Genomic DNA, 21,516 nt, shown 5'->3' on the forward strand with positions numbered 1-21,516 from the left:
TCTTTGTTGGTAAGTGACCCAGTTACGGGGTACGTAACAAATGTCTGAGCTCATCTTGGTAGAATACTGCACAGGTCCAGGGCTGGCAGGTGTAAGGTTTAGATGGAATCTAGTTGTATCTGTAACTCTCTCTTCGGCTAGTAGTTTAATATAGAGGGTGATAACCCCTGGTCTGGCCAAACTTAAGAAATCTTGTTTTGTTAGATGGTGCGCGATGTGTCCCGTTACAAATCAGTACTCCGAAGATACTAACAGTACACAATATGCGATTAAACAATTAAGCTTTATAATTCTTACTTTGACTATATGGTTAGTAAAGAAACAAAAAAAAAGAAAAGAAGGCCCAATCTTATTAAACAGTCTGTTGCGCAAAGTTGGAGCTCACTGATAAGCCGATCGTTGCTGCCCTTCGGACCCTCGCTCCAAGTCCACCCCGTCTGGCGGTCTACCAACTCTCTCCATTTGTGTCTTCTCTCCTCATCTCTCCCCCGGCAAAAGACTGTGAAAATCCCTCTTCCAACTCACAAGAAAGAACAACAGCATTCCAAACCCCATTATCTCTAGTCATAACCCAAACATTGCTGCTACAGAGAAACCATTACATTATCATTGAAACCTTACAGCATGTTACATATAATTTTAAATGGTTTAAAATATTAGCTTTCTCATTTATTTCAAATTTAATTTAATGTATTTCTTAATAAAGATGAATAGATTTTGAATATTAATGAAATTGGTTATTGCAGAAAGGTGGCATTAAGGTATGCCATTAAATTTTGAATATCAAAAGAACTGAGGGATATGGGTTCATGCAGGGAAGTTGAGCTAAGGTGAGATATTAAATCAGTGAGTTGTTTTGTTATGCCTCCCCTCACGCTGTGAAAGGGGCCAACTCTTTTTCCCTTTATTAGGGAGCAAGACAGCCTGTGGCATGCTGAGTTGTTGGGTGTACAATTACTTTTTGTTGTACATGTTTGTTGATCATGGCCTTTATTGGAAGCCTTGCTAATGCCAGCCTGGTGGGTGGAGGGTGCTGATGCTATATTGTGGAAGGGGGTAAGTGATGTTGCTTTGCTGCTTGTGCGTGAGAGAGGGGAGTAGGGGTACTTGGAGTTCTAATGTTTTTACTGTCACTCAATCCTTGGGGCACTTTTCTGTTTTTTTTGGGATATCTGTGAAGAAAAAAGAATTTCAGGATGTAGTATACATTTCTCTGATATTGACTAACTATTGAACTATTGATATTATGATCTTATTGAAGGGTAAGGAAGTTGTAAAGTGTACTTCTGATTGCCTAATCCAAATTCTTAAGTTCTTACAGAATTGGTATTTTTGCCTTACACAGGTGTCCCCCACTTTACGAATATCCACTTTACACCACTTCGGCTTAAGAAAGGTTTCATAGGAGTGCTCTACCTTTGTAAAGGCGGGGGGGGGGGGGGGGGGGGGGGGGGGGCGGGGGAGACACCTGTATACATTGTGCAGCATCTTTCCTACTCAATTGACTAAGTATTGGAAGGAATGTTTAGAACAATATCCATTCTTTAGACTTGATCTTCTTCTCATATTCATTAAGTGACACTAAGTTGTATATACATGAACCTGAAAAGGGTGCAGTGTCCTCGGGTGTTATAACAGTGAATATTTTACCAGAAAGATTTAGAGAGAGAATGGTTGTAGTCTGGGAAGATTTTAGAGAGAGAATTAAAAATTGTATCCTAGAAAACTGAAGGTATAGCTTATAATGGTGAGAATTATAAGTTGGTGCACGAGGTGAGAAGTCATGGAGCATCCCATCTATACTGTATATTTATCAAAATGTATTTTAAGTGTTGTTAATATATTTGTGTCAATCACCACTACTGGCAGTTCGTTGTATTTACATACCACCCTCAGGTTCCTGTTTAATCTCTCCTTTCTCACATGAAACCTATGCTCTCTATTTTTTTTATTCCCTAACCTTGGACACACTATCCCCGCCCCCAACAGTTCAGAAGTAGGCCATTCGGCCCGTTGCGTCTGCTCTGCCATTCAATCATGGGCTGATCCAATTCTTCTAGTTATCCCCACTCTTCTGCCTTCTCCCCATACCCTTTGATGCTCTGGCAAATCAAGAACCTATCTATCTCTGCCTTAATTGTACCCAATGACTTGGCCTCCACAGTCGCTCGTGGCAACAAGTACCAAAGATTACCACCCTCTGATTAAAGTAATTTGTCTGCATCTCTGTTCTAAATGGACATCCTTCAATCCTGAAGTTGTGCCCTCTTGTCCTAGACTCCCCTACCATGGAAAATAACTTTGTCATATCTCATCTGTTCAGGACTTTTAACATTTGGAATGCTTCTATGAGTTCCTCCCTTATTCTTCTGAACTCCAGGGAATACAGCCCAAGAGCTGCCAGATGTTTCTTTTGTGGTAACCCTTTCATCCCTCATTCTCCTATGCTTCAATGAAACAAATCCCAACTTGTTCAACCTCTGTCCATTAATCTTCCTCATAATGCATTTCTGTATATTGACCAGATTTTGCAAAGCTTTGGTAACTTTCCACTGGGTTAAATGCTTGAGATTTCTTTTCCCTCTTAGCTTAAATTGACAAGATGTCCAAACTTCTGCCATTCCTTCATGTCTGATCATCTTAGGCTGACAATGTTAATGTGGTTTTATCAAATGTGAAATACAATTGAAAAGTTAAACTGCAGCACTTTCAGTTTATAAACAGGGTTCTGTAAAATGATTTATAGTTGATACTATAGATTCAACTATAGCAGCAACTAAAGCTCTGGTTTCAAATATTAAAATACATCTCTCAATTAAGGTCAAGATTAAAATAAAACTTGCTTTGTTTTCATCCTGTAACACATTGGTATTAACTAAGGATAGCTCTTTGTGGAGCCTCATACTGATGATTTTCCAGAATGTGATGATTGGCATGCTGGTAAGCATGTTGATTTTTGTGATTGCTGATGAGCAAGCTGTGAGCCAGTAATGGGCTATACAGGATTCTGATTTCTTGAATGCTCTTGTCAATGCTTTAGACTTGTCAATGCTCTCTGTCCGAACAACTTATTTTTGTGGCATCTTATCATTTTTCTGGTAAGGCTAATGAGACATATCAGAAATATTGATGGTTTTGATCTAAACTTTTTGCTCAATAAATAAGCACATTACAAATTCTGTATTCATTGTGAATACCATGTAGAAATGTACCATTTCAGAGTAGAAAGCTAGAAATATAATGTCCCTTGCTGCAGCAATCATGTTGCATTCCTGAGCATTTAGTCACACATCTAACACAATGAAATTAGAACTTGTCTTCTGGAAGAATCTTTCCACATTTGGTCCATAATGACAGATGGGAGGAAGCTTTTTAAGTTAACAACAGTTTTATTGTGATATACACATGACCTGGAGAATGAACCCAAACAGTCTCACACAGACGGGGGAGGTGACCATCACACACCCTGGTTACAGTTAGGGTGACCCACAAATACACAAGCAAATAACTATATAACCCAAGCTAAAATGTAACAATAAATGATCTGGAACTTCCCACCGTAATCCAACAAAAACATTTTAACCTAAGAGCAATAAACAGTACTGGTCATGAGAAATGCAGGGGCAGGCTGTCGACCATGCCCCCACCCAGAAAGTCACAATATTTTTTAATGAATCTGCGTGAAACTTAAGTAATATCTGAGTTGAGTGCAGAATCAAATGTTTCTTCTTTCATTTTTGTTTGTGATGTTTGTTCATACATTGCAACTTTGCACAGTGCAATTTGATGCTATAGATGCTATCAATTTAAACTTGTGAGATTCAAAAAAACCTTGGCATCAGAAACAAAGGTCGATTTGGAAGATGCTTAGTAAATTTGCCTCAGAAAACATTTCACTTGCATGTAAACCTTTGTAATAAAGCTCTGCAATTCAATTTCATTCCAGGTGAGCAAACTGCATACTACATTTTTAAGTAAATTTTCTTTCTTGTAATTCTTTTATTTTGGTTGAAGCAGTTGTACCACAGATAGCTGGCTGGTGGTGCAGTGGCACCCACACTGGACTTCGAGGGTCCTAGGTTCAAATCCCGTCAGTTCCTTGCACGATTTCTACCTGTGCTGGGTTGCGTGTTGAGCTGGCAACTTGGCCTCATAAAACAAAAGGAGACGAATGCTAATGAAATGGCAAGGTTGAAGTCCGATGCACTACAAGGCATGGAGAAGAACAAGAAGTTGTACCATAGAGAACATATTGAGTTTTGAATTGAAGTATTAGAATTGATCAATTTAAAGATTCTAAAATAATGATTATCAAAGGTATTATGCAGTTTAAAGTATGATTAATCGTGGTGAACATTATATAAATGTCCATATGGCTTAATTCATTCTAACTGAAGTTTACTGAAGTGGAAATATTAAAATTAAAGATTCTTTAAATTTGATGGTTTGAAGAATGTTCAGTTCTCTGCTCTGATTGATTTATTTCACTTTCCATATTTCAAAAGGTTTGTAACTGTATTAAATTTTTTCCCCAGTTGGGTTGAAAGCTTTGGAAATGAAGGTTTGGGTCAGCTGTTGGATGTCCTGGAGAAATTGCTTGATAAAAAGCAGTGAGTACGGGTTTTAAAGTTACATTTTCTTATCTGATAATGTGCATATTGTGATTGTATTTGCTTTCTCAACTGCAATATTTTTTTATTTTCTGCTTCTGACAGTAAAGAAAAAAATGACTTCAAGAGTCAACATAAAGTGATTCAGTGTTTGAGGGCATTCATGAACAATAAGGTAACTGAATTATTCACAAGTTTTGTTGCCCTGACTTTTGAGCTAATTTTAGATTTTCCATATGTAATAACTCATATTTTCCAGATCTTTGTTGTAGAGTAATGCTTTTGCCTTTTAAGGCTTTCAGGTTCAATATTGGCCTTTTGAACTTGATTATATGAAATAAGCATTGTCCATTGAAGAGGAACTGAAAGCAAAAGGCTGTTGGAGGAACCCAACAGTCAAGCAGCCTCTGTAAAGGCAAAAGAAAATAGTGTTTTCGGTTGCAGCCTTGCATCAGAATTGAGAGTTTAGAGGGGAGATAGCTAGTATGAAGAAGCGAGAGCAGGGGGATGGGGGGTGAGGTGAGGCAGCTGATCGGCAAATGGAAACAGTTGGGCTAAGGGGTAGAGTGGAGTCAGGAGACTGGCTGGTAGTGGAGACGGTAAAGAAATAGAAAATGAGGGATGGAGTCATGTGGAGGGAAGAGAGGGTGGAAGTAGAGATGAATGCTAGAAGATGATAACTGGAAGCAAGAGACTACAGACAAGGAAACTGATAAGGAAGGTGATAAGCAAAGCTATATATGGCAGAGATGATGGGCAGATGGAAAAGGTCTGGGGAGGGGAACGGAGTGGGTAGTTCGGGAACGAGAAGTGGAGAAAAATGAGAACAGGGAGCATGGGTTACCTGGAGAACGGTGGGGGGGGGGGGGGGATGAAGTAAGAAGCTGGGAGGTGATGGATAGAAAAGGTAAACAGTTGGAGGAGAAGAAATCTGATAGGAGAGGAGAGTAAAACATAGGAGAGAAGGAATAGGGAGGGGCACCATCGGGAGATAATAGGCAGATGAGGAGAAGTCACAAGTCATCTATCTCCTCCCAGCTTCTTACTTCATCTGTGCTCCCCCATCCATCTGGCTTCACTATCACCTTTCAGCTTGTACTTCTTCCCCTCCCCGCACCTTATTCTGACTTCTTCATTCACCTTTTCCAGTCCTGATGAAGGGTCTCAGCTTGAAACATCAACTGTTTATTCATTTCCATAGATGCTGCTTGATCTGCTGAGTTCAGTTTTCAGTGATACTTAGTAGGCTGTTTAGCTTGATCCTCTTTGTTTCTAATTTAATTTGTAATTTACGGCAATTACACGAAATACTGAAAATATGATAGTCATAGTGAATAATTCTAATCTTTATAATTTATCTTTCTGCATAATTATGTACAGTAATTGAAGCTGATGCTTCTACAATAATAGCAGAAACGAACTTAACACAAAATAACTTTCAGCACTTTGAGAAAATAATGGTATTTAGTATTGATCACAAATTTCAAAGTAATTCTGAAAAGAAATACCTTTTTGACCTAACCTGGCCCCTTGTTAATTTCAGTATGGATTGGAAAGAATCTTGGGTGAAGAGCGAAGTATATTCCTGTTGGCCAGAGCTATTGATCCCAAGCAGCCGAACATGATGACCGATGCGGTCAAGCTTCTATCTGCTATCTGTATTGTTGGAGAAGAACATAGGTAAGTACATGGTTGATTTTTTTAAATTGTTCTTTTGAGTAAGATTCACAGCAAGGACCTTTTGAATAAATTTGTATTTTCATTAAACCGGAAATTAAGTTACAGAGTGATGACGAATATTTATTTTTTGTTTGAATAACTTTTTCAAAAGAAACTATGCATCAAACCACTTTTGGACTTTAGTTTTTTAATAACATCCCATTTTTAATGTATTCTTTCATTCTGCAATCCGATGCCACTTTATTACTCTATCCTGCTTATTGTTTATATATCAACTCCTCATTACAGAGGCTGTTCATGCATTATGATATTGCTGTTTCTGGGGATTTGCTGCTGTATTCCTTGTGTTCCATATTCATGTTATATATGCTCACAACATAAACCATGCTTGCTCTTCCAGCAGCCCATTCACTCACTAATTTCCTGGTAAACATGTCTTTTGCATGTGTCCTTTAACTTTAAACCCAGCCTTTTCCTACCCCTTGATTTTCCAACTAGCCATCTCCACTTTGGGTAATTACATGTTCATTGACCTGGCCAAGTAGCACCCCTTTGCAATGTAATAGGAAATGGGAGCACATTGGGAAAACCCAGGGGTTCACAGGGAGAACAGAGAAGCTCCAAACAGATGCCAGTAGAGTTCAGTGTTGAATGCTGGTGCTGTGAGCCATTTGCAGCTCTACCATACTGCATTGCCAGTGCTGACCATAGGCAATTAAAAGGGTGGCATGGTGGCATTGTGGTTAGCAAAATCACTTTATAGGGCCAGTGATCACACATTGGGTTCAATTTCTGTTGCTGTCTGTAAATACTCTACATTCATCCTGTAACCGCATAAGTTCCTTCTGCCGCATTCCAAAAAGACGTATGATTAGGTTGTGGAGTAAAAACGGCTCACTAATTTTTTTTCTCTATTATTGAGATTAAAATTTGATTCTTGACTGCATCAACAGGAATGTTTTTTGCCTTTTAGTTGAAGAGTGAACAAGTTTCCAGGCTACTGAGCATGTGTAGCTTTTTGGAATGCCTATCAAATTCCATCTGAAAGAAAAGTACATGAGAATCAGTGGGTGGATGTAATTTACAGTTTAAAGAAAAATATAGCGAGTATTGAAAGAAAGGTTGAGGAATTGTGCAAAGTGGATGGGTAGATAGATGCTTTGTCTTCCATGTCTCAACATTGAAAAGTGTTGCTAGTTATCATCTATTTAAATGAACCAGTTATGAATGTAATGTGGTTCTTTGACAAAAAGTAGGGGAAAATAACATTTTGGAAGGTTTTTGCAATATATGTCAAGTAATAGCGTCAAAAATTGAATGGTTAAAATAATGAGCTTCAATAAATACATTGAATGTCACAGGGCTCTTCAGGGTCTCTAGCAGGACATCATATAAGCATGGAACCAGAAGAAATAAAGATTGGGGAAAATAGGTTTTCAGTGGGCATTGGGAGAAAATAAATGCTAATTTGCAAACATGTGGGTGAGATATATAATAAGAAGGGGAATTTTGTTATTTATATAAATGTCTGAATAATTTTTTGTTTCTAGATTGTATTTACTCAACTTCCAATTTGGAAAATGAAGATGATGTTTGTTTTACTATCTACAAAATAAGAAGTGATATTTAGTCTTGAATTATGATCCCTTTCAATTTTTTAAAAATGAAAAAAGTAATGGCTCCTGTAATTCTGCCACCATAACTGTCACCGCTGTAGAGTACTCGGCCTCAGGAAGACAGTTCATTCAATACTAATTTAATTAAATAAAACTATGCATAAGAATGTAAGATATAGGAGCAAGAGAAGATCATCAGGTCCATTGCATCTGTTCCACCATTCAATAAGGTCACGGCTGATCTGACTGTGGACTCAGCTCCTCTTACTTGCCTTTTCCCTATAACCCTTAGTTTGACTGCTATGCAAAAATCTATCGAACTGTGTCTTAAATATGTTTAAATAGGTAGCTTCTATAGCTCCCCTAGGCAGAAAATTTCACAGATATTCTACTGCCTGGGAAAAGCAGTTTCTCCTCATCTCTGCCTTAAATCTAGAGGCCATGTCCCCTCATTTTAGCCTCATTTACCAGTGGAAACAACTTTCCTGCCTCTATCTTATCTATCCCTCTCAGAATTTTATATGTGTCTGTAATATCCCCTCTCATTCTTATGAATTTCAGTGGGTATGTTCCCAGGCAACACTTCTCATAGGTTAGCCCCACCAGCTCCAGAATCAATCTGGTGAACCTCCTCTGCACCATCTCCACAGTCAGTATGTCTTTCCTCAAGGATGAGGACCAGATCTGCATGCAGTACTCCAGCTGTGGCCTCACCAGTGTTCTGTGAAGTTGCAGCATAGCCCCCCTGTTCTTAAATCCAATCCCTCTAGCAATTCTTGATAACCTGTTGCACCTGCAAATAAACTTTTGCAATTCATATGCAAGCACACTTAAGTCCATCTGCACAATAGCATGCTGCAATTTTTCATAATTTGAATAATCAACTGATCTCCTAATTTTCTTTCCTAAGTGGATGACCTTGCACTCCATCTGCCAGGCCTTTGCTCATTAATTTAATCTCTCTGAAGTCTGTCCGCATCCTCTGCACAATTTGCTTTTCCACTTAAGTTAATGGCATCTGCGACTTTAGATATTCTACACTTGGTCTCCTCTTCTCGATTTTTAATATATACCATGAATAGTTGCAGGCCCAACTCCAACCTTGTGGCACTCGACTCATCTCTAACTGCCAACCAGAGACAAGTGCATTTATCCCAAATTTCTGCCTTCTATGATTAATCAGCCCTCTATTCATGTTAATATATTACTCCAACTCCATGCATCTGTATCTTATAGATAAGTCTTTTTACCTGACACCTGAAAATCCAAATATCCAACAATTATCCCTCTCTCATCCACTATGCTCATTATATCCTCAAAGAACTCCAGTAAGTTTGTCAAACTGGACCTGCCCTTCATTAATCCATGCTGTACATGCCAGATGGAAACATTTCTATCCAGGCATCCAATTTCTTCCATAATGATAGCTTCAAGCATTTTCCTGACTACAGAATGACTACAGATATTAAGCTAACTAGCCTGTAGTTACCCGTCTTTTGCCTGCATCCTTTTTTAAACAGTGGCATGACACCTGCTGTCTTTGTACCCTTCGGCCCCTCAGAATTGTGGCACATTTGTGACACACCCTTCCTTCAAAGATTTTTACCATCGGTAAAAATGATTTAATACAGAGTCTTACAGGATTTTAGAATCTAACACAATAGAAAAGAGTTTTTTTTTCACTACAGAGTAATACAGTTATACATTCAATTCAGCATCTAAACAGTTAACGATTACATTGTCACTTCCTTTAATATCTTACCATCTTGTACCTTAATAAATTCTTGTAGCATCAGACTCCAATTCAATAACTACCTATTTTTATTCCTTTTCTTCAGCAAAAAAAAACCTAAAGAGTTGTGATCTTAGCTTACGTGTATACTACAAAAGTTCATGCAAATACTAATCTTTATTTTACTTTCAAACTTAACAGTCAATCTTCCATGGGGGTTGTCTTTATTATTCACATGCTTTGTCGAAATCCCTTAAAACTGGATCCTGTTATTTAAAATGGCATACTATCAACCCTCGCCTCTTTTCCAGTTAACTCCCACGTGGTTAACTTTTATACTAGTGTGGAATAAGCTTTTGTATGCTCCTTTCACAGGAGTTATTTTATCAACAATGTGTTCCAAACTTAGACCATTTTCCAAATCACCACACAATTCTTTAAGTTTAAGCAAGTTGCTAGTTTTCTCTTCAGGACCCTTCATGCTATTAGTTTTCAGTTTAAACTCTGCAAGCGATATCCCTTTGTTCAAACCGCATTTCAAATTCTGCCTCGTCACAGCACTCTCTTGAATAACAATAGTGTGTGGGACACCTTTACATTCCAAATCAACCTGTAATTGATTCGCAGGCACCCTGTTACCAAACCATTGTCTCTGTAACTTGGTTTTTGCTTCTGACATCAATCCAGACTTTAAATTTTCTTCATTCAATTTAGGAACTACACTTTTCCCTTTTCCTTCAATAATAATATTCACCTCACCACCTTTTATCTCCTCACTAACTTTTAACACACCTTTGAACACAAACTACTGGGAATTCTCACTTCCCACTATTACCAAGGTTAACCCTTTCTTCACTGAACCAAGTCCATCTGACCCACAAGGACTGCATTCCTTTTCAACTGAATCAAATACCTCAGACTTTTTATGAGCTCCATTACTAGGTTCAGTACCACGTGCATCCACATCTTGAACGCACTCAAACGGGACATCTGCCTCTTCCAGGCTTTCAATACCCGTACCCTTTTCAAATTCTAAATTCCCCTGATCCTCCCAGTTACTCTCTGGGCAACTTCCTTCCAGAGTAAACTCAACCCTGCAGGCTGAAACAACCTAATCTGCCAACCCAGCAGACTTCTTCAAGGTAATGGCATCCTTTTCATCTAGGGCTGCCCTCATTTCATTATCGGGAACACCTTTAGAATTTTCAACTTCTTCAAACAGTTCTGCCAAGCCAGACAGATCATCCATGTCCAACCCTGAACCTTTTAACAGCCTTATCTGTTTCTCATCTTTACTCCGTGCCTCTATAAATTTCCTCCTGGCTAAGGGCAGGTCTACCTCCTTTCCCTTAATCTCTTTCACTTTCCTATTCTCCGTTTTACCAACCGTCACCACCAGCTAAATCGTTACCCAGAAGGATGGCTACGTCAGTTCTCGGGAATTCTGATCGCACCCCTATTTCAACTGGTCCAGATACCAGCTCACAATTTATAATGATCCTATGCAAGGGCACCACTTCTGTCCCTTTTCCTATGCCTCTCAAAGCCACCTCTCCAGTCTTGCGGCCAAAATCCAGTACCTTACTGCTAATCAATGACAGCTCAGGTCCCGTGTCTCTCCAGATCCGCACTGGAACTGGTGTGTCTCCCTCTCTCACAGACATGGTTCCTTCTGAAATACATTTCTCAGACCCTTCTCGTCCTCTGTCTACCTGGGGTTCTCTCGTCGATTTACTGATTACCACAGCACATCCTATAGGGACTGCTGCTTTCCATTTTCCTGTCTCCTTCCTCAGAGCAAGGCACTTAGATGCAATATGACCCACTTTTCCACAATTAAAACAGGTCAAGCCAGGACCTCTCCTGCTGTCTTGCCTCTCCTCCTCAATTTTACCACTAGCTCCCGGCGGGATCTCTGCCTTAGCCGGCGGGCTTTCTCTACCGTTCCCACGGTTTCTCTGGTAACTTTTATTCGAGGAAAACTTTGTCTTGTGGGATAGGGCATATCCATCTGCGAACCTAGCAAATTCGGAGATGGACTTATTCGGCTTCTCATTCAAATACATCTGGATATCATCCGAAACACAACCTTTAAATTCCTCAATCAGAATTAACTCCCTGAGACGCCAAAAATCTTCTTCCACTATTTCTGCTGCACACCAAAGATCCAAGAGCACACCCTTCTCGTAGGCAAACTCGGTATACATCTGATTCCACCCTTTCTTTAAATTTCTGAACTTTTGTCTATAGGCCTCAGGTACCAATTCATAGGTCCGAAGAATGGCCTCCTTTACTTTCTCATAACTCTCAGACTCCTCCTCCATGGACAACGCCACATATGCCCGTTGTGCCTTCCCTTTTTAACACACTTTATAATAATGCCACCCATTGCTCTTTGGGCCGCTTCTCACTGCCACCTTTTCAAAATGCAAGAAATAACTATCAACATCTGTCTCCTCGAATAGAGGTACTAACCTAAACTCCCGACTAACATTAAACCGCACCTATCGGTCTGACCCTTGAGCTCTTCGCTCTTGCCTTAACTTCTCCATGTCCAAGTCATGTTGCCTCTGTTTCTCTGCCTCCCTCTCCTTTTCAGCCCTCTCTTTCTCTTTTTCAGCTGCTTCCAGCTGTTTTAACTGAATTTCATGCTCCCTTTCAGCTCTTTCCTGCTCCCTCTTCACCTTTAACTCCTTGAGCTGGAGCGCATGTTCCCTTTGCTTGTCGGCTCTTTCTTTTTCTTTTTCAGCCCTTTCTTTTTCCTTTTCAGCTGCTTCCAGCTGCTTTAACTTAATTTCATGTTCCAACCTTAATTTCTCCAACTCTAACTGAGCCGTCCCACTAGCTGGTACCTTTTCAGGGATATTTTCCAATACGTCAGTCGAAAACACATTCTTCACAATATAATACTGAGTTATGGCCCTCCGCACATCCCGCTTTTTCATCGACAACCTCACCTCTGCGAGGTTTAGTCCTTTTGCAATATTTATCAATTCCGACTTTGTGGCCGCCTCTAGTGCCTCCAGATTCGGGTTTTCTATAAATTCATCCACGTCCATCTTTGCTGGTTTCCCATCTGGCTACCCGCGCAACCAGACCCACGTTTGGACTTAAGCCCGATTCACTGGCCCTCCAATTTGGTATCAAATCCCGAGACAAGATCCCCACTTTGTTACGAACCCCGTAACTGGGTCACTTTCCAGCAAAGATAGAGAGGTCCGTTGAAGTCTGATGGTACTATTTTTAACAGTATTTATTAGTAAAAATACACAAAAATAATATCAATGCAAACATACAGATAATATACGTCATCAATACTAAATCTAAAAGTGCGGGTATAATAATAATCAATAAGAAATAGCTCTATCGTTGTCTAGGGGATAATGTATTGTCCGATGGAAATATAAAAGGCACTCAGTTCATTCAGGCTGCAGCCTTTTGGTTGGAGAGAGAGAGAGAGAGATTTTGAGAACAGAAACTTGCCGGCTTTCCTTTATCTGATCTTGATCCGTATTCGTCCTTTAGCGAGGCCGTTCCATGGAGGACTTGTCATCCAGGCAAGGATGGACACACACTCAAGCCCCCACCGGTCTCAAGGGTGTGTCTAAAGGGGTTGTTCCCCAGACCCTCTTTTATCCTTACTCACGGGGTCTCAGATGTCAATCAGGTTGGGATGATGTAATCCCTCAACCAGCTCACTCTGGTCATCCCCTGAGGGGTTTCAATGAATAGTACAGTACTCAATACACAATTCCGTCTCCAAGAGACAATAGCTGTTATCAATGGTTCTGTCTTGCTGATGCCAGGACACATTCCAAACCCTGTGTATTCTGGACGTCTCTCTCTCATTTCCTGGGTCCCAGACCCGAATTAATAGTGATTTTGTGATTCTCAAAAAAGAGGGGGCTACTTTGTACCCTTCGGCTCCTCAGAGTTGTGGCACATTCGTAACACATGACACCTGCTGTCTTCCAGTCTGCCAGAAGCTGTCCAGAGAATTTTGGGAAATTATCCCAAGTGCATCTGCTATAACCTCTATTATTTCTTTCAGTACAGTGGGAGGCATCTCATCAGGATCAGGGCACCTGTCTACCTTCCAGATCGCTAGTTGCTCTAAACTGCCTCTTTAGTGACTGTGATTATATCGAGTTCCTCACTTCCCATTGCATCCATAACATCTCTCTTTGGCATGTTATGTGTGTCTTCCACCATGAAGACCGACACAAAAGAGTTATCCATGGTCAATTAATACCCAATATTAATTTCCCCTTCAGTCACACTAATCTAGTTTATCTAATTATACAACTTTTTACTATCTTTTTATATTTTGTGGTAGTTTACTTTCATAATCTAAATTCCCTTTCCTTATTTTTCCTTAGCGTAGGAACAAAAAAGTGGAGAAGTAATAATGACTTGTGCATGTTGCAGGCATAGATGGGCATTGAGCAAAGAAACGCAAAAACATGGAATGATAACCATTTAATTAATCTCAACACATGTGAACTTAGTTATACAAGTAGGCTTGATTCTTCAGCTGTGAAATGAATGTAAGCCGAAGGAGGCAAACCAGGATCCTGCTCAAAATCTACCCACAGGGAAAAACTTGAAGCCTGGGATTGATCTGTGGTCATATTGAATGGGTGAAGAATATTTTGGGTCTGAGTAGCTGCGCTTGATCTTGTTTTATTGTATTTTTTTGATTCATTCCTTAGTTAGCATTTCCTTATCTGTTTCTGTTGTTTGATGACTAAACTTTATTTGTTAACAGTTCTGCCAAGGGTTGTGGGGTACTAGCAAATGTTAGAGAAACTACATGGGCAGATTTTTGCTTTGAATTTGATGGCATGATATGCTTGAAGTTTATTGGGGTTCATTATTCCTTTTCAGGGAATGAGAAAACATTAGTTGTTTAAGATTCCATATTAAATGAAAGGTTAATCATATTATCATATAGTGAACTTTTGCCAATGAGGTTTTTTTCCCCATTTGACACTGAATTTTGATTTTTCTTTTAGCCTTGAAAAAGTTTTAGAAGCCATAACTACAGCAGGAGAAATAAGAAGATGGGAAAGATTTTACCCCATTGTGGAAGGTCTACATGGCACTTCTGTGCAATTACAGGTTTGTTGAGTCAATAGTGGGGCACAGGCAGAAACTCTCTAGTACTCACCCTTGAGATCTGACTGATGCTGGACCACAGAAGTTCCTGGATCATCTTTTTCTGTTTTTTTTTAAAGTGCAGGACAGACTGTGGTTTATCGGAGGGTTCTGTTCCTGAGTAACCCATCAGTCTGTACCATCAGTAACCCAAAGCTTATGTTAGCTGGAAATACTGTCTGTTGAGATTGCCATCGATTAGATTGCAGAAGCTATACCAGTAGGTTAAATAGATAGTGATCAACAGAGGTATAAGTTAATTTCATGTCTCAATTACTTAATTAGTACAGATCTATACCATAGATCCAGAACATGATAGACCATAAAACACTAGACCAGAGAGTTTCAACCGGTACTGTATTATCGTAATATGCTTATTAGTCACTAATTATTTTTCATGACACAACGTTGAAGCATTGCATCTTAATGAATTTCCATCATCAAAACTTTCACCGAGATGTCAAATGTTCATTGTTAATCCTGTAATTAAGTATGCTTGAAGCTGAATAGTGCACTGTTGAAACATTTCTTTCTTTCTTTCTTTTTCAATCTTTTTATTGAGTTTCATATATACATATAAAAAAACATAACATAATAATGAGTAAATTATGAATACAATAGACTTGAAGTCGCATTAATAATAAGATAACAATATCCTATTAAACATCAACAGAAGAAAATACCTTAATCAATCAAGTCCATATGATTATATATGAAAAAAAAAACAAAAATAACCGTTAAAAGAAGAAAAAATTTAAAAATATGTGAAAAAAATATATATTAAGAAAAATAAAACACTAAACTAAACTAACATGGGCAATAATAATAGTTTACAAGTATATGATAGTGTCAAAAAACTCCAGAACTCCATACCTGAACATGAATAAGCAGAAAGAAGGTCTGAAAAAGGCCAAATTAATTCATATGAAAATGTCGAATGAACGGTCTCCAACTTTCTTCAAATTTAATTGATGAGTCAAAAATAGTGCTTCTAATTTTTTCCAGGCTCAAATAAGAAATAGTTTGAGAAAACCACTGGAATGTGGTAGGAGGATTTACTTCTTTCCAGTTTTGTAATATAGACCTTCTGGCCATTAATGTTACAAAAGCAATCATTCGTCTGATTGAAGGGGAAAACTGATTACCATCTTCATTTGGTATGCCAAAAATTGCATTAATAAAATGAGGTTGTAAATCTATATTCCAAATTGAGGAAATGGTAGTAAATATGTCCTTCCAATAGTTATGTAAAGTGGGACATGACCAAAACATATGGGTCAATGAGGCCACTTCTGAATGACATCTGTCACATTGAGGGTTAATATGAGAATAGAATTGAGCAAGTTTATCTTTAGACATATGAGCTCTATGTACAATTTTAAATTGTATTAAAGCATGTTTAGCACATATAGAAGAGGAATTAACCATTTGTAAAATTTTTTCCCATTTATCTGTTGATATATTATATCGAAGTTCTTTTTCCCATTCTTGTTTAATTCTAACTGATATTTCTGGTTGTATCTTCATAATCATATTATAAATAAAAGCTACTAATCCCTTCTGACAAGGGTTTCAGGTAAAAATCAAATCTGCAAAATCCACTAAAGTTGAATTAGGAAAAGATGGTAAAACTTTATGTAAGAAATTTCTAATTTGTAAATATCTGAAAAAATTAGATTTAGGTAATTCAAATTTGTTGGAAAGTTGGTCAAAGGACATCAAAGTATCTTCAAAGAAAAGATCACGAAAACATTTTATACCTTTCCTTTTCCATATGTTAAAAGCTTGATCTGTCCAAGAGGGTTTGAAAAAGAAATTAAGTAAGATAGGGCTATCAAGAACAAAGTTTTTCAAAGTAAAAAACTTACGAAATTGAAACCAAATTCGTAATGTATGTTTAATAACAGGATTAGATATTTGTTTATTAAATTTAACTAAATCAGCAAGAAGACAAGAACCAAGAACAGAGAATAGAGAATATCCCTTTACCTCATTACATTCCAAATTTACCCACTGTGGTGAATCCAAATCTAGTTTCCAATACATTAAGTTACGAATATTATTTGCCCAATAATAAAATCTAAAGTTAGGTAAAGCTAAACCACCATCTTTTTTAGATTTTTGTAATTGCCTTTTACTTAACCTAGGGTTTTTATTTTGCCACACAAATGAGGAAATTTTTGAATCAATGTTATCAAAAAAAAGATTTAGAAATAAAAATTGGTAAGGCTTGAAATAAGTATAAAAATTTTGGTAAAATCATCATTTTAATAGCATTAATCCGACCAATTAATGATAAAAATAAAGGAGACCATCTTGTAGTAAGTTGGTGAATTTGATGAAGCATAAGTAAAAAATTCAGTCTAAATAAATCTTTATATTTCTTGGTAATTTTTATACCTAAATAGGTAAAGTTATCAGTAACAACTTTAAATGGTATCCTATCACTCAATAAAGTTTGTGCATTTAAGGGAAATAATTCCCTCTTATCTAAGTTTAGTTTATAACCAGAAAAAATACCAAATTGAACCAACAAGGATAAAATAGCGGGAATAGACCTATCAGGGTCAGAAATATATAACAGCAAGTCATCAGCATAAAGTGATAATTTGTATAACTTCTCATTACGGGTAATACCAAAAATATTAGGAGATTCACGAATAGCAATAGCTAAAGGTTCTAATGCGATATTAAATAATATAGGACTTAAGGGACAACCTTGTCTCGTACCATGAGATAATTGAAAAAAAGAGGATCTATAGTTATTTGTAAGAACAGAAGCAACAGGTTTATAATATATTAATTTAATCCCTGATATAAAGTTAGGACTAAAATTAAAATTTCTCAATGTATTAAATAAGTATGTCCATTTAACTCTATCAAAAGCTTTTTCAGCATCTAATGAGATAACACATTCTGGGATTGTGGGTGGTGAAGTATGAATTATATTAATCAATTTTCTAACATTAAAAAAGGAATACCGATTCCTCATAAAACCAGTTTGATCTTCTGAAATAATCTGTGATAGTACTTTTTCTAATCTAATGGCTAAAATTTTTGTAAGAATCTTAGAATCTACATTTAATAGTGATATAGGGCGATAAGATGTACATAAAGTAGGATCTTTATCTTTTTTAAGAATTAGAGAGATATTAGCTTCATAAAAAGATTGAGGTAATCTCTTCTTAGCAAACGCATCATTAAAAATTTCACATAACCAAGGAGAGAGCAAAGAAGAAAAAGTTTTAAAAAATTCTACTATATAACCATCAGGACCTTTCCCTGAATTCATTGATGAGATAGCCTCTCCTATTTCAACCATAGAGATAGGAGCATCTAACAGGCTATGGTCTTCATCTATCAGTTTAGGAATATTCAAATTGTTAAAAAAATTATCCATCATGGACTGGTCACCATCAAATTCTGATTGATATAAAGATTTATAAAAATCTTGAAAAGTATTATTAATTTCTTTATGATCAGTAGTTAAATTACCGTCTTGTTTACGAATTTTAATAATTTGTCGCTTAGTCGAAATAGCTTTTAATTGATTAGCTAACAGTTTGCCAGTTCGATCACTGTGAATATAGAATTGAGCCCTGGTCCTAATTAATTGATTTTCAATTGAAGAAGATAATAGTAAACTATGTTCCATTTGAAGCTCAACTCTCTTCTTATAAAGTTCTTTGGTAGGAGTCACGGAATAAATCTTATCAATTTCCTTGATTTTATCCACTAATAAAGCAATATCTAAATATCTTTGTTTTCTTTTACCAACAGAATATGAGATAATTTGTCCACGGATAAAAGCCTTAAAAGAGTCCCAAAGTATTCCTCTGTCGATTTCTTCAGTATAGTTTGTTGAGAAAAACAAGTCAATTTGCTGTTTTATGTAGGTGATAAATTCTGGGTCTTGAAGCAAAGTAGCGTTAAGCCTCCAAGATCTGATATTATTGGAATAGTCCAAAATCTTAATAGATAACTTCAAAGGTGCATGATCCGAAATAGTAATAGAATCATATTTACAATCAATAACATCCGTTAATAACCGATGATCAATAAGAAAATAGTCAATTCTAGAATAGCTATGATATACATGTGAAAAAAATGAAAATTCTTTATCTTTAGGGTTCAAAAACCACCATATTTCTGTAATTCCCGAATCAACCATAAAAGAATTAATAAGTAAGGCTGATCTATTCGGAAGAGTACGGATAGGTTTAGATCTATCCATCGAAGGATTCAAACAACAGTTAAAATCTCCACCCATTATCAACATATATTCATTTAGATTAGGAAGGGAAGTAAATAAACGTTTAAAAAATTCAGGGCAGTCAAAGTTTGGAGCATAAAGATTAACTAGAACAACTTTTCGATTAAAAAGTGAGCCAGTTATCAACAAAAATCTACCCTGTGGGTCAGAAATAATTTCATGATGTATAAACGATATTGAGGGGTCTATAAAAATAGACACACCCCTGATTTTGGCGGTACAATTCGAGTGAAATTGTTGACCCTTCCAGAACCGAAAAAAACGTTGATTATCCTCCCTCCTGATATGGGTCTCCTGTGCAAAGATAATATTAGCGTTCAGTCTATGGAATACTTTAAATATTTTTTTACGTTTAATTGGATGATTTAAACCATTAGTATTCCAAGAGATAAAGTTAACAGATTTATCCATCATGCTAACATTAGTTGTGTGTATCATAAAAGGTTAAAAAGACACATAACCCATAATTCAGGAAGGAGGAAAATTGATTCAGGAGCAATCGGAGAACATGACACCTCAACAATATTAATAATTTAAAGTCGGCCCATAAACTAAAAGCAAAGAAATAAAGAGCAAAAGCGTGAAAAAAGATCCCTACCCCCTCCCCCCACCCTTTGAAAAAAAGCCAAGCGGCAGGCGCATAATCTAATACTAACATTACCCCCATTTCAAGATGGCAGCTCTATAAAAAGATTAAAAGAAAACTATATAACACCCAGATTAAGATATAGAGTTGCAAAAAGAAAATATATATCAATCAGAATAAAAAAAACTAATATAATAAAACAAACAATCATTAATAAAAAAAGTATAAACATCAAAATTTGAAAGTGTAATATACCTTTAAAAAAAAAAATCCCGTGTTCAAATACAAGAAAGATGACGTTTCAAAAGCAAAGACTTATGGGAAGAAGAAACGCCATTTTGAAAAAGCCATATTACTAAATAGAAATGTGAGTTCAGCAATCTATTAAAAGACAAAATAGGATTAAAAAAAAAAGGATGTAATAAACAGTACAATATATATAAAAAAAAAGACCAAAAATCCAAAACATTCGTCCCATTTCTAAGTACAGGCAAACAAATAAATGCTTACAAAAAACAGAATCTTACGGGAAAAAGAAACGACATCTTGAAAAAAAAAGTAAATCATTATTGCAAAATATAAACGTATATGTCCAAAACAGAAAGAAGAAAAAAAAAGATATTATAAAAATTAAAAGGAACATCTATAAACAATGATGATAGTAAAAAAAACCAGACCCGTAGATCAAAATAAGAAGTTATAACCCAGCTTCATAGGTTAAAACTTAAAGTAAAAAGATATCCTCTCTCCGAAAAATCTTCCACATAACACATAGTTCAAGTTGCACTAGAAGATCGAAATTCTTCAGCAAATTTCTTCGCTTCTTCCGGAGTGTTAAAAATTTGCTGACTGTTGTCGTTCAGCGTAATTCTAAGCTTCGCTGGATACATTAAAGCTTGTTTAAGTCCAATCGAGTAAATCTCTGCCATCACTGGTTTAAAAGCGATTCTGGCTCTCATCACCTCGTATTTGTAATCCTCAACAATTCGAAATGTGTTGGTATTGTAAGAAATCATACCTTTTTTACGAGCTAATCGAATTAGAAGCTCTTTTTCACGAGGATAATGAAGGCGAACAATCACCGCTCGTGGTTTATCAGTCGTAGACGAAAACCTCGCAACTCTGTGAGCGTGGTCGATAACAGGTTTAGTTTGCAAACCTTCATCACCGAAAATTTCCCACAGTAATTTAGAGAAAAATTCAGTTAAATCACCGGACTCAACTCTTTCGGGAAACCCGATAATTCGCAAATTCTGTCTGCGAGATCGGTTTTCGAGATCAGTAATTTTAAACTTATACTGATCTACAGTTTTAAGAGTCGATTGTACCTTCTTATCCAATACTTCAATTGTACGTACTTTTTCAACAATTAATTTTTCAAGAGTCACCAACTTATCTTCATGCCGCTGAATATCCGATGCCTGCGACTGAAGCTTAGTATCAAGCGATCTAACAACTCCTTCAGGTTCAGACATTTTCGTGGTTAGCTTGTTTTCCAAACTTGCCATTTTACTTTCCAGCTTGTTTTCCAAACTTGCCATTTTACTTTCCAGCTTGCTTTCCAAACTTGTAAGTTTAGTGTCCAGAAGATTAGAAATTGCATCGGTAGATAAAGGCTCCTTAGACGATTTCTTACTTGTAGCCATTTTAAGTTCGACAGAGTTAGATCAAATATAGTTTTAGGAAAAAAAAGTCAATCGAAAATATCAACTCATTTGATTAAATTCGAAAAGATTTGATTAAAGGGTGATTATAGTTAAAAAAGTGAAGAGCGCCTAAAAGGCAGGTATTTACGTCGCCATCTTGAAACTCCACCCCAAACATTTCTATCAGCAATGCTTTATTTTCCATCTATTAATTTA

At 36.9% G+C, this 21,516-nt stretch overlaps 1 protein-coding gene across 1 annotated transcript in view; it reads left to right on the plus strand.

The window, feature by feature from the left end:
• Positions 1 to 21,516, plus strand: part of LOC132391478 (protein diaphanous homolog 3-like) — a 583,252-nt gene that overhangs the window by 125,819 nt on the left and 435,917 nt on the right. The window contains exons 6-9 of the mRNA XM_059964736.1: positions 4,536 to 4,610; positions 4,716 to 4,785; positions 6,154 to 6,290; positions 14,654 to 14,759. Of these exons, the coding sequence (XP_059820719.1) occupies positions 4,536 to 4,610; positions 4,716 to 4,785; positions 6,154 to 6,290; positions 14,654 to 14,759 (388 nt within the window). The remainder of the gene's footprint in view (positions 1 to 4,535; positions 4,611 to 4,715; positions 4,786 to 6,153; positions 6,291 to 14,653; positions 14,760 to 21,516) is intronic.

This window comes from Hypanus sabinus, chromosome 3 (genome assembly GCF_030144855.1).
Source record: "Hypanus sabinus isolate sHypSab1 chromosome 3, sHypSab1.hap1, whole genome shotgun sequence".
Classification (NCBI taxonomy): domain Eukaryota; kingdom Metazoa; phylum Chordata; class Chondrichthyes; order Myliobatiformes; family Dasyatidae; genus Hypanus; species Hypanus sabinus.